This window comes from Coturnix japonica, chromosome Z (assembly GCF_054131305.1).
Source record: "Coturnix japonica strain WE chromosome Z, WE-NBRP24, whole genome shotgun sequence".
NCBI lineage: Eukaryota > Metazoa > Chordata > Aves > Galliformes > Phasianidae > Coturnix > Coturnix japonica.
This window is the reverse complement of record NC_140702.1, coordinates 38,676,200-38,690,620: the sequence shown is the minus strand read 5'-3', so window position 1 is coordinate 38,690,620 and position 14,421 is coordinate 38,676,200. Positions and strand designations below refer to the sequence as shown.

Here is a 14,421-nt window from a genome sequence, read left to right as displayed (position 1 = left end):
GCCTAAATGTGCTATGCATGGTAGGACCAAATCATTGTTAGAATCTTCTTTAAACAGAAAATATACTTAATAGCAATATAGGCAATAATCTGTACTGTTATACACCAAAGCAGACATTCTTACAGATAAGAAGTTGAATAAATTATTTCCAAGAATTCTTGATTACAGCAGAATAAGTATTCAAAAGGCTTTCCACTGTATAGTGCTCAGGAAATAGCCATCTGAGAATAACCAATGTTATCAAAATCTGGTATTGTAGTAGACATTGTCTTTTGGTGCTGCTTACCGACATGCTTTGTGATTAATGTAATTTACCAGTTATCAGACATACAACTGTAACTTGTTAAAGTAAAAGCTTTTATCTCCTTTGGCCCTGTACAATCTGTCAACACAAATGAAACTGCAAAAATCTCAGTAAATTTGAAATCACAAATATCATTTGCCAGTGTGAATACAATTAGTGATGCTGCATCTCAATTAATTGATTGTATACATTTGGAAAGCTGTGTTTGACGGCTTATGCTCACAAGACTGCCTTGTTGGGTGGGCAAACCCCCATTAAGGAAATGCTCCATTTTCTGTTGACATAAGCAAATTACTGGTGAATTTTCAAATGGATTCTATAGATTAGCAGCCAAAAATCTTATCATTTCTCTTTATTAGACTTCTAAAAGACCTTTCTTAGGAAAGATGAATATCCCTCACTTCAGAATCATGCCTTACTCCTGCCATCAATTTTGGCAGTATGCGTATTTGAAAACACCTGTTTTCAAGAAGGGAGCACAAGAAGAGTGAAACTCCATCAAAAAGCTCTGATAAGCACCTTGAGAACTGGCTGAGAATTGCATCCACTGCTACTGAACAAACCTAATGTGTTAGTTTCACAAAAACAAGGTGGAATATCCTAATAGTTTTATGTTTTACTTTGTCTCTTTTTGTATTTTTTTAACAAAATATGTAGCTTAAATAAATTACAAAACATTATAAATTTATAACATTATAAATAATATTACTTATGTACATAATCTATTTTATATGTGGTCCAAGACAATGCATTCAGTGCAGCCCAGACATGCCAAAGGGTTGGAAACTCATAATCTGATAAACCATGCCTCCCATGTGAGAACAAGCTGGGAGAGCTGGGGCTGTTCAGCTTGGGAAAGAGGGCTGAGAGTGGAATACAGTCTAAAGGCGGACTATAAGAAAGAAGGGAACAGACTCTTTAGCAAGGCCTGTCATGGTAGGACAAGGGGAAATGGTTCCAAACTAAAAGAGGGTAGATTTTGTTAAGATATAAGGTAAAAGTTTTTAAAGTAAGGGTGGTGAAGCACTGTTACAAGTTGCCCAGAGAGCGAGCGGATTCCCCATGCCTGGAGACACTGAAGGTCAGGCTGGGTTTGCCTCCGAGCAGCCTGATCAACCTGTAGACATACCTATTCTTTGCAGGAGTGTTGGAGTAGATGATCATTAAAGGTCCCTTCCAATTAAAAGGATTTTTTGATTCCATGATAATTATTAAAAAGTTACACAATACACTAGTAACAATTTTAACACAGTAACTATTTTAGCTTACAGTTGTAAAATAAGGATGAAAAGTATATATATATATATTTAAAATTAGTTATAGAGAAGACTGTATCATAGAGAACCTGTCAAAATAAAAAGCACACCAACTAATTACAGATTTCATATCTGCTTTGAGGAACTCAAACTGTCATTTCAAAATACAGCTACCTACATAAGAAGCCCTTATGATTAATTAATTATTCCAGATTTCTTACTCCCATTTTTTTTTCTCTGATCTGAAAGGCACAGAATTATAGAATCACTGAGGTTAGAAAAGACCACTAAAATCGTCTATTCCAACCACCAATTTCCTGTCAGTGCCCTATCTACATGTTTCTTGAAAACCTACAGGGATGATGACTCTGCCCCTTCTCTGGGCACACTGTTCCTAATCACTCCTTCCGATAAATATATTTTCCTTATATCCAACATGAACTTACCCTGATGTAACTCAAGGCTGTTACCTCTCATCTTGTCACTAGCTACCTAGTAGAAGAGGACACACTCATTCCTTTTCAGGTAGTTGTAGAAACCCTCCTCTTCTCCAAACTAAATGACCGCAGTTCCTTTCATAAGACCCAGTCACTTCAGCAGTTTTGCTGCCCTACTTTGGACACACATCAAGGCCTCTATGTCTTTCTTGCATTGAGGGGCGCAAAACTGAACTCAATGTGCAGCTCACCAGAGGAAAGGGGAATGATCACTTCTCCAATCCTGCTGGCTGCACCATTTCTGATGTAAGCCAGGATGTTGTTGGCCTTCTTGGCCAGATGGACACATTTCTTGCTCATGTTCAGCTGAGTACTGACCATACCCCAGACCCCTTTTAGTCTGTGCAACTTTCTACCCCAAACCTGTAGCAATGCTTAGGGTCCTTAACAAAAGACGCAGTCCTTGGTCCTGTTAAACCTCATGCAGTTAGCCTCAGCCCCTCATTTCAGCCTGTCCAGAGATCCCTCTGTAGGGCCTTCCTACACTCAGGCAGATCAACAGTTCCTCCCAAATTGATGTCTTCTGCAAACTCACTGAGGGTGCACTCAATCTCCTCATTCAGACCACTAATAAAGATATTCAACAGGGCTGGAAGACACTGAACTTGCTGCATATGAATATGCTACTAGGCTGTTAGAACTTGATTAGGTTTAGGCCGGCTATCCAAATAAGACCATTAGCATTTGAAACAATTGTAATGCTGTCATTCTCGCAATGGCAACTCTACTGCAAGAGTAATAGACTCTGGGAGATGACAGCCAATTAAAAAACACAAGCTTATTTTTTTTAAAGTACTTGAAACTACAGAAATACTTGTCTTGCTTGAATTCTAACAACATGAATGATCCTTATGCTTGACTTGGTGTTCACGTGTTGTCTTAATTATAAAAAAAAACCCTGCAGCATCTGAAACATGGATGTTATGCTACATTTCTAAGCAAGATGAACAATTTTCCCACCTCAAGCAGCACAATGGAGGAGTTCTGCAGTACCTTTCACTATATGCTAAAGAATATGCAGATGATATGCACAGTAACATCAGTCAGAAAATCAGCAAGCAGCATTACAGACTTTTTAATTACATTCTTTTATTAACAGTACAGCACCACAACTTTATTAAAGTTATTTGCACATAATACAAAAATAGAATTTATACTGTACTAGGGATCATGTATTGAACTTTAAAAAAAAAATTATATAAAATACCTAATTTTAAATAATGCACAAACAGGAACGCTCAACCAAATGAATGCAATTACATTTCCTCTAACATGAAGACAAACACAAGGAAAAGTTTATTGTTTTACTGTCGACATTCTTCATATTTTAGGTTAAAGCTGGGAGCAAAATAAGTTTTTCAAACTTTCCTTTTGCTACTGTTTTCTATCATCAAGCACAGCTGTCCTGAAAACAGTGATGAACAGATTTTTGTACAGTAACATTCACTAGCAGCTACAGAACAGCTTTACTGGGACAACCAGCTTAAGGCACCACAGTTTTCACAACTGACACAGGAAATCCATGGGGGAAAAAAATAAAAGAGCTTAGACATAATACAAGAATGAAAGAAGATTTATCCTTCAAACTATTTCTTTACAGCATACTTCACTGACAGGCAAGGCTTCTGTAGTTCCTCCAGAAGAATAAAATACGAAATAAGAACTTGGCAGTTACGAACTCAAGAATGTATCCCACTGGGAAAAAAGAACAAAAAAAAAAAGAGGTGAAAATATCCCCATCATCTCTCTAGTTTAAAGAGGAAAAGAGCGAGCCACTACTTTCAAGATAATTGTCATAAATTTCCAACATGCAATCCAGTAAAGTCTATTATTAACTGGTTTTTTTTTCTTTTTTTTTCTTCATACAGCAAATATTATTTTTTAATGTTTTCTGTATAAGATTAAAGTGTGCTGAAAATATCTAGATGACAAGCGACAAAATTGTCAGTGTCTTCAGAGAGTTAAATCTGTAAACAACCTTACCAATACAGGCCAAAACATAGTTTAGTGCAGTAAGTTCTTATTTAGAAATCACTCTTTTCTTCTTTTGCATGACTTGCTTTATCACCAGTGAACACAAGAAAATCACAATGTGAGACTTCAGTGTTCAGTTCCAATTACAGTCACACAACCAGGCCGATGTGGGTTAACCCGGGTAGGCATTTAAGCACTGCTGTCTCAGTCCCACTTGCTCCCAGAGGGAAAGTAAAAAGGAAAAGTAGGAAAACTTGTGGGTCAGAACAATTTAACAAAGAAGTGGAATAAGAGAAAAATGTTTATTGCTCATCATCTTGCACGGGTAGACCAATGCCCAGCTCTCACCCAAGAAAAGATGGCTAACCACACTCTCCTTCCATTTTATTGCAGAGCATGACACTATGTGATACAGAACACCTCTTTCATTAGTTCATATCACCTGCATGGCTGTGTCCCCTCCTGACCTCTATCACAGTCCCAGTGGATGCACCCGAGTCAGAGTAAGAAATAGAAAAGACCTTGACACGGTGCAAACACTGTTGGGGAACAGACAAAACATTAGGACATTAGGTTACAAGTCTAAAACACAGCACCAGAATAGTTGCTGTGAAGAGAATTAACTCAGTTCCAGACAGATCTACTACACAAGTCTGTGCTGCATCAAATGATATATGACATGTAACTAGGGCAAGAAGAGGTCCATAACAAGGAAACAAAACACTGGTTTTGCTCAGATGTTTACTATTTTCCCTTCTGGTAGATGAAAGAAGTTGTCTTTGAGTTTAAGGTGCTCTGGTAGATCTAGCTGTCTTTTGGCCTCTTCAATGTCCTCCTGAATTGCTGAAATGAGTGTCTCTGAAAAATATAAAGCAGAATAGCAATATTTAAAAGGTCATCTGAATCTTGAATACAGCAAGGCATAACAACACATCACAGAATGCGATTATTATTACGAACTTGGAAAAGCAACGTTATCTTTGTTTTTAAAATGCTTTGGTTTTAATGTCAGAATTGCACTTTTTAGTGCTTACAGCATTACGCTTTCCTTGCTTCAAGGTATTTCAGCAAAAAAAGTCTACAGAATCTCTTGAACAACATCAGTTATAACAATGCTGCATTTTTAAAAAGAAATAGTCAGATTAGACCAATGTTTTTCACTAATGCTTTTATGACACTCAGAATAGAATTACTTAAACCACAATTATTAGGCTGAAATAAGTATCAATATACCTTAAAGTAAGGGGTTTAACTTTTCAACTCGTGGATGCACTTATAAAAACATTTCACTGAAATGTTAAAGATTAAGACATAACATAGCTAACAGTGAGGACAGAAAGTGATGACACAGTACTTTCAACATGCAAGAGTATGACAAACAAAAGATTAGTTTAACAGAAACCTGCAATACTGACCTAAAGAATTAAAGTTCTTTTCTGATCGAATGTATCCAGTAATAACTATACTAAGAATTTCTCCATAGAAATCTTCCTTGAATGTGTTGATAATGTGTGTTTCCTAAAAGAAGAAAAATCAGCTCTCAGTTATCATGGTGAATTTTTAATTCATTTCCATTCTTGCAAGGATATTCAGCTAATATGCTTAACTCAAATTCTCTCCCACATATTATGAGAAAAACTGAGATACTCAGTCTCTAAGACTGAGATGATAGATCCTTTGATAACATCAAGAGTTGCCCTCTGAATGGCATTTAAGCAAAGTTGTTCACTTACAAACATTCTGACTGTTAAAGTCAGGAAAAACACTTCACCCTTTATCTCAAAGGTAAGATTTGTCTATGCATAAAATTACAAACTTTTACGTGATCATTACATTCCAAATAACTGTAATGAATTCCATTGCAATGATATTAAGAGAACTTTCCCAGCTAGCTCACATCAGAACTAAATGTTAAGACTATCAGAGGAGTGAAGGCAGTTGTCTTCAAAGCAGAGATTCACAGTGAAACAAAACTGCTTCCAGGTATTAGCAATTAAAACCAAGTTCTGCCAGACTTGGGAAAAGCACAAGAACCTGACACTAAGAAAAATAACTACGCCACAGTTTGGGATTTAAACTCCATCCCGTTACTATTCACTTTTGAATCCTGCGTCTGCTTATTAGCCCACAGAACCACACACCATTTAAGAGAAAAATTAATGCAAAACTACTAGTAATTAAGATGCCCTCATATTTCTTATTTTTAATCTGTAAGGACTGCAGAGGGCAAAGATTAATATGCTCTACCTCATTCCAGGGCACTCATAACTGATAAGCTTAATACAGGTTTTGAATTTAATGGTTACGTTTATCTAGCTATCAAAACAACAAACAACGACCACTTTAGAAATACAAATGTACTCCAGAAGAATTTAAGTAGTGGTGGAATAAAAAATTGTTCTTAAACTTTACTTATATACAGCTGCACACTGCCCAGCTACTGTTTCTTATTACAAACACATGAGATGTACACTGAACACATTTCTAACAGCAAACAAAATTTCTAAATATCACTTATGGACCAAATTCTGCTTATCTTTTTCAAAGTCAATGTCCTGCTCATTCAGTATAGTCAAAGTACCACACAAAGCAAAGTTCTTACCACTGATTTCTTAATATTCTTATAGAAAGGATTCCATCCTATGCTCAAAACCATTTTATGCACATCTCCATTTCCAACAGAGGCCCATCCATAGTATATACCAGTAGGGATATCGGATGGAAAGCTTTCGACTACTTGCTCAGAAAAGTTAGCTGCAAAAATTTTAAAAAGTGCACATTTGTGTAAGTCAATAACACAACAGAATTTTCTAATACTTACAAGGCAAGCTCTGCCTCCGTGCTCTTTGTGCATGTATAATGACCACAGTGATACAACGTGCCGTTAGCAAAGTATAAACAAGAAAACAGCTTCACAAAAAAGTAGTCCTGTGATGATACCATCCTACTATCACCTATGCATACTATTTTAGGAGTTACACACATCCTATTCTACAGCAAAAAAACAATAAGCTGATCATTACGAAGGCATTTCACTATTAGAAGCATCACTGCTTCAATATGATCATAGAACAGAAAAATTCCAGTCTCTTCTGAATAGCAAAGTGGCATCATGCTTATGCACCAATAACAGTAACACTTTCTGCAGCAGATAAAACATGTGAAAACAAGTTATGATTTCAGTCACCTGTCAGAGTTTCCATACTGCCTTTCAGGTTACCTACAAGTGGGGATTTAGAGGATTTTCTTTGAAAACTAAGAATCTGAAATAAACTCCTGCCTGAGAGAAGGGAATGAACCCAACTCTACCCCAAAACCACTGACCTCATGAACTTTGTGCAGAGCAATTTGTTCAGGGTTTCGGACCAACTTTAAAGAACCTTAAGTGAAATTCTGATAATGGTTTATAAGCAGTCACTAACTTCCCTCATTCCAGAATACCACTCTCTGGAATTCATTACCTCGTACTGATGTACATAAAAGAAAAACACCACGTTTCTATTAACTGATGACATTGCAAGCCTGGTACCTCAGGATTGCTGTTTCAGGTTCTCCTGTCTACTGTGATAGGCACCTCACATTTGCTGCCTTCGGTGCCTCCTTAGAAGAGAATAAAGTGCATTTAATTTACACCTCCACTTGTAATTTGATCAGGAAGGGAGTGACCACTTGAAAAATACGGCTTTTTAGGGTACATCGGTTTGCTCTGCTTTTCTACCCCTGCATCACCGCCTGCACGTTTCCCTTCTCACAGCTATTTCCAGTGCCCTCTCTCCATCTTGGCCCATCAAACCGCCGCATGGCAGCTCTGCGCACACCGCAGGAAAGCACCGTTCAGCATCTCGCGAATCACCACGACCAGCATAAGAAAAGAAAAAAAAAAGAAAAAACGAAAAAGAGCCGTCAGACGGCTGCCGAAGCCGCTGCAGACCAAAGAGCACGATGTGCCACACGCCGCGCACCATCCCGGCCGCCCGCTGCCCGACCCCGTCCCGCTCACCGGTGGGCACGCCCAGCTGGCTGGAGCCCCTGCCGAAGCCTTTCACCACCTCCCCACGGCAGAAATACGGCAGGTGCCTCATGGCGGCCGCACACCGGCCCCGCATCTCCAACACCGGCCGGATTCCAGACAACCGACGCCGACGACGGCCCCAGGCCCTTGGCTCCCCCTAGTCATGGGCACTACCACGCGGAGGGGAGAGCAGGAGGCGCGGTTCAGCTTTCCAGCCCGAGGACGCTCTGCCATGCGCCGGCCTCCCCCCACGGATGGGCTCGCCCAGAACCTGGCGCTGGCAGTCCCGTCAGGACCGGAGCGCCGCGCTGCGGCCGCTGCTGTTGGTGGTCTGTGGTTTGTCGCCGTCTGCGGCGTTCGTTAGCTCAGTGTCAGGAGCTTTGGCTGACTGGCAGAGTCTCGCCGGTGGAATCGCGGCTGGTCAGTGTCGAGGGGTGGTACTGTACGTAAGAAATAAAATGCAAGAAAAGTGCTGCCGCCACATCCGTTCTGTTCTGCTGTCCCAAAGCACTTGGAGAACAGTGCTTTCCTGTTCCTTGATAACACAAGCATCTTGGATATTGAGTCCGTAATTGACAGGAAATGAGCGAGCAATAAGGAGCAGTGTCGAGGGGTCAGGCTGGATATCAGGAATACATCCTGCACCAGATGTAGGTCTTGAATTTTGCGTGGTGCTGTGTTCAGACAGGAGTTGTACTTCATGATTATGCTATTTTTTTTCCTTTTTCTTTCTCCCCCCCCGCCCCCGCCCCTTCCCCCTTCATGACTTCTTTTCAGAGCAATTTTTGATGTGCTTGTGGTATCCACAAGATGGCATGCAATCTCTTTCCATATCCGTAGGCTTGAGCATAACATTTGCAGTCTTCTCTTGGCAACAAAAAGCCTTGCAAAATAGCAGGTCCACAAAGTATTTAAGAACTACGTGGTTGGTATTTTTGCAGAAGTCAAACTGATTACTCCTGTTCATCAGATCCATTCTGTAAATAGTGATATTGCTCTTCATTTTTCTTTCATTGTGATAGATTGCTGTGATCCAGCTAAAATCCAAGGCTTCCCTGACACTATGCATGTTTCTTTTGCTGATGATTGCATTTAGCTCATATTTTGGAGGGGGAGATATTATATATTTAGTATGTAGTTACCTGTTCTGAAGTTTAGTAGAGTTAGTAGAGGTTTTCCACACACACACACACAAAATTGTAACTGAATTTTAGTGGTGATCATGTCTGCTAGCACTGCCAGGAAACAAGTTTGGTAGCTCATACCTGCCTGCAATTTTAAAGGCACTATTTCATTCAGGTAGAAAGGAAGTTCCTTGCTTATGCTGGATTATCTTCAACAGTTGTGGTTTGTGGAAAGTTCTTAAGTATTTTTTCTCGCATATATACATACAAACATAGAAAATGGAATAAAGAGAATAGTGTTAAGTCATCTGTATAGGCCTGTGTCAGGTTACCTGATCAAACAGAAGCTCTGTGAACTCGTTGTACCAAGCAGCATTTCATGCAATGCAGAACGTGCTCTGTTCATCATTTCATAATAGATCACATGATTTGTATCACATCACAGCTTTGTGCCAGAGCCTCTGCTTCCTGCTGCAATACTGCAGAAGGGTATTTTCCTAGACATGGCTTAAGGTAATTATCCTGTTTCTTCCATGTAACACTGGGGAAAACAGCAGTGAAATATCTGCTGGGTACTGGGATATTCCAGGACTGTTCTGGCCAAGCTGGAAATTCTGGTTACACTGGGCTCTGGTGAAATATCCAGGAGGTGACTCAGAGAAAAGAGTGCATTGCAGTAAAGCTAGTAGCATTTTAACCTGCTCCTTGGAAGTTTCCATTCCCAGCATGACAAAACTCTCATTGATTCAGGAGTTCAGTCCAGGGACACTGGCATGCCTTACTCTTAGTGGGCTGAAACCAGGTGATGAAATCAGAGTACAAAGTTATATACAAAACACTCTTGCAAAAGTGTCTAATAAACATACCTGCTTCGAAATTATTTGTCTGATTTCTTGTCTGGGATAGCAAAACGTGGGGGGTTTTATTGTTTTTGTTCATTTATTCCGCAGCAAAATTGAAGTCTTTTATTCTATTCAAATAGAACATGTTCTTCTAGAAAAAAAAGATGCAGATGTATGCGGTGGCTAGCATTACATGACACTAAGGGGCAGGTACTGCCAGAGTCAGTGCAGACATGGTTGGTATTGAACAGTGAAGCAGGAAACAGGTGCTCTGCTGGAATTTGGAATAAAGGGGGCCTAAAAGGGGGATAGTTAAAGGCAGCTTATAGAAACAAGTAAAGGAAACTCAAAAGTAACAAGTAAAAGAAACAAGGGGCCTGAGAGAGCAGGGAGGATGTAGATAAGGAGTGAGACCTCACGAATGACCAGAAGAGGAGTTGCATTCCCCCTGATAAAAACAAGAGGAGGTCTGTATGCTAAAGAGCTATTGAATATGTATCAGAATTCCTAGAACTATTGACTATGTATTAGAAGTCTAAGAAATCACTGACTATGTATTAGAATTCCAAGAAATCATTGACTATGTATTAAATGTACCTATATCTGTGTCACGATTTTACAAGTCGGTGTGCAAGTTTGGAGGAGCTATCCCTCTTGCACCCGGCGCTGCGCAACGCTGAAATAAACATACCTGCTTTATAACCCATCTCTGGATTATAGAGTTTGATTCTGCGAATCAGTATTATCTAATTATCTAAAAATCTGGTAATTGCAGAAAAATTGAGCAGCTACCACTTACATATTACTATCAGTATGTGAGAAGCAAAGCTTGTTTGATTCATTACTGTTGTAATCCAGAAGTTGCAGAAATATTATATACACGTGTAGGTCTTGATGCTTTTAGGAAGTTTACATCTAGTTTTCAGGTCTGTGTTGCATACAGATAATAAAGAGGGGGGAGATGTTGCATATTGGGTAGGTGGTGCCTGCGTGCACCTGGGGTGGAGTCAGGGAGGTCACAAAGGTCTGCCAGGGGTGGTGACCTGTACCACTATATAGGGTTTGTTGCGAGGCATTAAACTTGTACTTTCAGCGTTATGCACTGTGTGTGAGTCCCGTCTATTCCCCGTGCGTGGAGGCACGGTGCAGTCACTTGGCAGCCTTGACTTGTCGCCGGATTGGGAGGCGACAGGTCTGTATGTGTTCAAAGGTTGCTCCTAGCTTTTTCATTCTTAGTTCTATTTGTCCGCTGAGCCCTCAGTTGGCTTCATGAAAAAGCACTACTTTCAGTGGCTTACCTGCTTTCCCTGGTCTCTGTGCAGCACTTTATTGTGCCATGTGGGTATTTCTCACGGTAAGCACTTAAAATCGTGTACATTTTAAAGCTACTGAAGCAATAAGTTTTATTCACAGCCTCTACATGAATTATACAGAGAGCCCTCCCTATTTGTCTGTCTTCCAAGAGCAGTTTAATATGTGCCTCCATTTAAGCAACTGTTATCTAATTAGCCCTGAAGTGTAGTGAATGTTACTTGCACATATCACATACCTTTTTTTTCTCTGCAGCTATCACCAATCCAGACCAACCTGTTTGTAATGAGTTTATCACATAGTAGAAACAATGGCAATCTTTTATTTAGATTTCTAACTTTCTGCAAAGTTTAAGATACAATTCAGACTGACTAACTTTTTGTTGCAATCTTTAGAGAGAATCCTACACACAGAGGCTTTGGTAGCAGAAGTATTGGCATAAAGGGCTAAGTATCTGAGGCAACTTCCAGTCCTAAGTACATAAGTAAATATATATAAGTAAATAAGATTCTTATGTTTTTGAGGGTCTGCTTTCCAAAATACCTTGTATTTCTCAGCAATCAACACAGTGCTACCACAGGCAAATCTAGAAAAACAAGATTGTTCACATGTTTGTGAAATCATTTGCGATCTGTGTTGTCAGGAGCATCAGGAGATGCTTTGTGGATGAACAGATGCTAGACAACTTGGAGGTTAGTTATTTCTGATGGGTGTCCCTGTGCAGATGGAATGAAAGGAAGGACAACATGTTACAGGAAGAAGTTAGCTGAGAAATGTTAAGAAAAACGTAAGCAAATACAGCTGGGTGGGTTGTGGTTTTTCCAGTTCATTGAATGCAACAAAACCAACCAAACAACAACAAAACCACCAAAAAAAAAAAAAAAACAATAAAACAGAAATAACTGTACAGAATCATAGAATATCCTGAGTTGCAAGGGACCCACAAAGATCACCTGTCTAGTCCAACTCCTGGCTTCACACAGTACCATGCAAAACCCATACTTTATGTCTGAGAACATTGTCTGAACACTCCTTGAACTCTGTCAGGTCATGCCCACACCCCTTGGCATCCCATTCCATGCCCACTGCCCACCAGTGCAGACCCTGTCCCTAACTGTGGCATTCCCTCAAGCCCTTTCACTGTCACACAGAGCAGAGCTCAGCTCCCTTTCCATGTGGCTGCTCTCCAGCCTTTTATCCCACAGTCCATACAACTGTCCCTCCAGGGCTACTCTTTCCCAAGTGCAGAATCTGATGCTTGGTCATGTGAAATTTGTATGGTTGGTGACTGCCTAATCTTTAATTTGTCAGATTCTCTCTGCAGAGCTTCACTGCTCTGGAAGGAGTCAACATGTCCCCTGAATTTATTGTCACTCACAAACTCATTTAGTATCCATTCCAGTCCTGAATCAGGATCACTTATGTCAACTTTGAAGAGAAGTGATCCTAAAGTGGAACTCTACTTCAGATTTTGGTGGATCTGGATCATTTAGGAGTCTGATGAGTTAGAACAACAAAAACAAAAAGAAGAAGAGGAAAGAAAGAAAAAGAGAACAAAACCCACCTAGGTATTTATTTTTAATACGTTTTTCCAATCTGGAAAATACTTGATTATTAATTTCCTCATTTCACAGGGAAGAGAGGAAGACAAGAAGCAGGAGGCTTACAGAATATAGTAATGTCTTGTAGGAAAGAACTTTTTAAAAGGAAATTAGCTTGGGTGTGAATGAGCATGGAGATAAAAAGCTATTTGACACTTACGGTTCTTCATAATGTTTGGTAATGTTACAAAAAAAAAAAGAAAGAAGAGAAAGAAGGGAAGGGAAGGGAAGGGAAGGGAAGGGAAGGGAAGGGAAGGGAAGGGAAGGGAAGGGAAGGGAAGGGAAGGGAAGGGAAGGGAAGGGAAGGGAAGGGAAGGGAAGGGAAGGGAAGGGAAGGGAAGGGAAGGGAAGGGAAGGGAAGGGAAGGGAAGGGAAGGGAAGGGAAGGGAAGGGAAGGGAAGGGAAGGGAAGGGAAGGGAAGGGAAAAGGACAGATTTTCAAAATTGTCTGTCTTCACCACAAGGTCTTGTTTCACAATGACAAAATGAATGTTTTTTTTTAAAAAAAAAAAAAAAGAATCAGTGACCACTAGAGTAATTTATGGGTTTTATATAGAAGTGCTGGGTAGAACAGATACCCTCTCAAGATGTCATGTTGCCCCAGTGGTAGTTCTGCATGTTTTATGTCCAAGAATATCCTGCTTAGGTTCTGCTTTCTGTTCTCTATATGGAAAGCCTTAATAATATTCAATCGAGGGAGAAAGTCTTTCCACCTGTGCAATAGTATCATGAAGATGTTGAAAATAGTGTTTCTAGTGAGTGATATTTCAGGGAGGAGGAAATAAAGAAAAATCCTGAAGTATTCCTTCCTTTTTGCTAATTAACAGGTTTTGAAACCATTCTCTTACATTTCTTGTGCTTATTCTCACACTAACAAATAATTGACTGAAACCAACCAACCAACCAACAACAACAGAATGATATACTGTGGTGAAAATTACTGATTTCTAATGGAAGCCAGAGTTTATAACATTACTTACATCAGCTCCATGTTCACACAGGCAGTGCCTGCATTTGTTATAATACTGTCAGTTATACAAGGCAACACCTTACTTCTTCATTTAACAGTCTGCATTCTGCTTCATTTTAAGAAACAGCCCTAATAATTGTTCATGACTGCCCCTGCAAAGAGACCCTACTCAGTGCACGCAATTTGTCTGCAGCCATATGTTGTCTTAGGACAGGAAATATCTGCACAACAGTAGGGGAAAGGTTAGCCATAATTTCCACTGTCCATTATAGGGCTGCATTACAGCAGTTGTACACATGATCCCTGTGTTCCTGCAAGCAACCTGTGCCAGACCTGTCTGAGCTGTGGAGTTATGTAGCTCCTGCTATGTGAATCTCCCAAAAGTTGCTTCATTATCACTGACCCATGCCAGTAAACCTGGCTTGATGCTGCACTACACATTTTCAGAGTCAATAAAGAATTAATTAAAAATTACTTCCCTCCAGTGATACAGCACAGTCAACAGCAGAACTGATTTCATAAATATGAGTA

General features: G+C 39.9%; 1 protein-coding gene across 1 annotated transcript; it reads right to left on the bottom strand.

Moving 5' to 3' along the window:
- Positions 1 to 3,126: 3,126 nt before the first annotated feature.
- Positions 3,127 to 8,162, bottom strand: RFK (riboflavin kinase). Its single transcript, XM_015849172.3, has 4 exons — positions 8,032 to 8,162; positions 6,634 to 6,785; positions 5,447 to 5,549; positions 3,127 to 4,889 (listed from the first exon to the last, which is right to left on the bottom strand). The coding sequence occupies exons 1-4, from the start codon at positions 8,135 to 8,137 to the stop codon at positions 4,765 to 4,767; spliced, it is 486 nt and encodes a 161-aa protein (XP_015704658.2). The 5' UTR covers positions 8,138 to 8,162; the 3' UTR covers positions 3,127 to 4,764.
- Between the last annotated feature and the right edge of the window lie 6,259 nt (positions 8,163 to 14,421).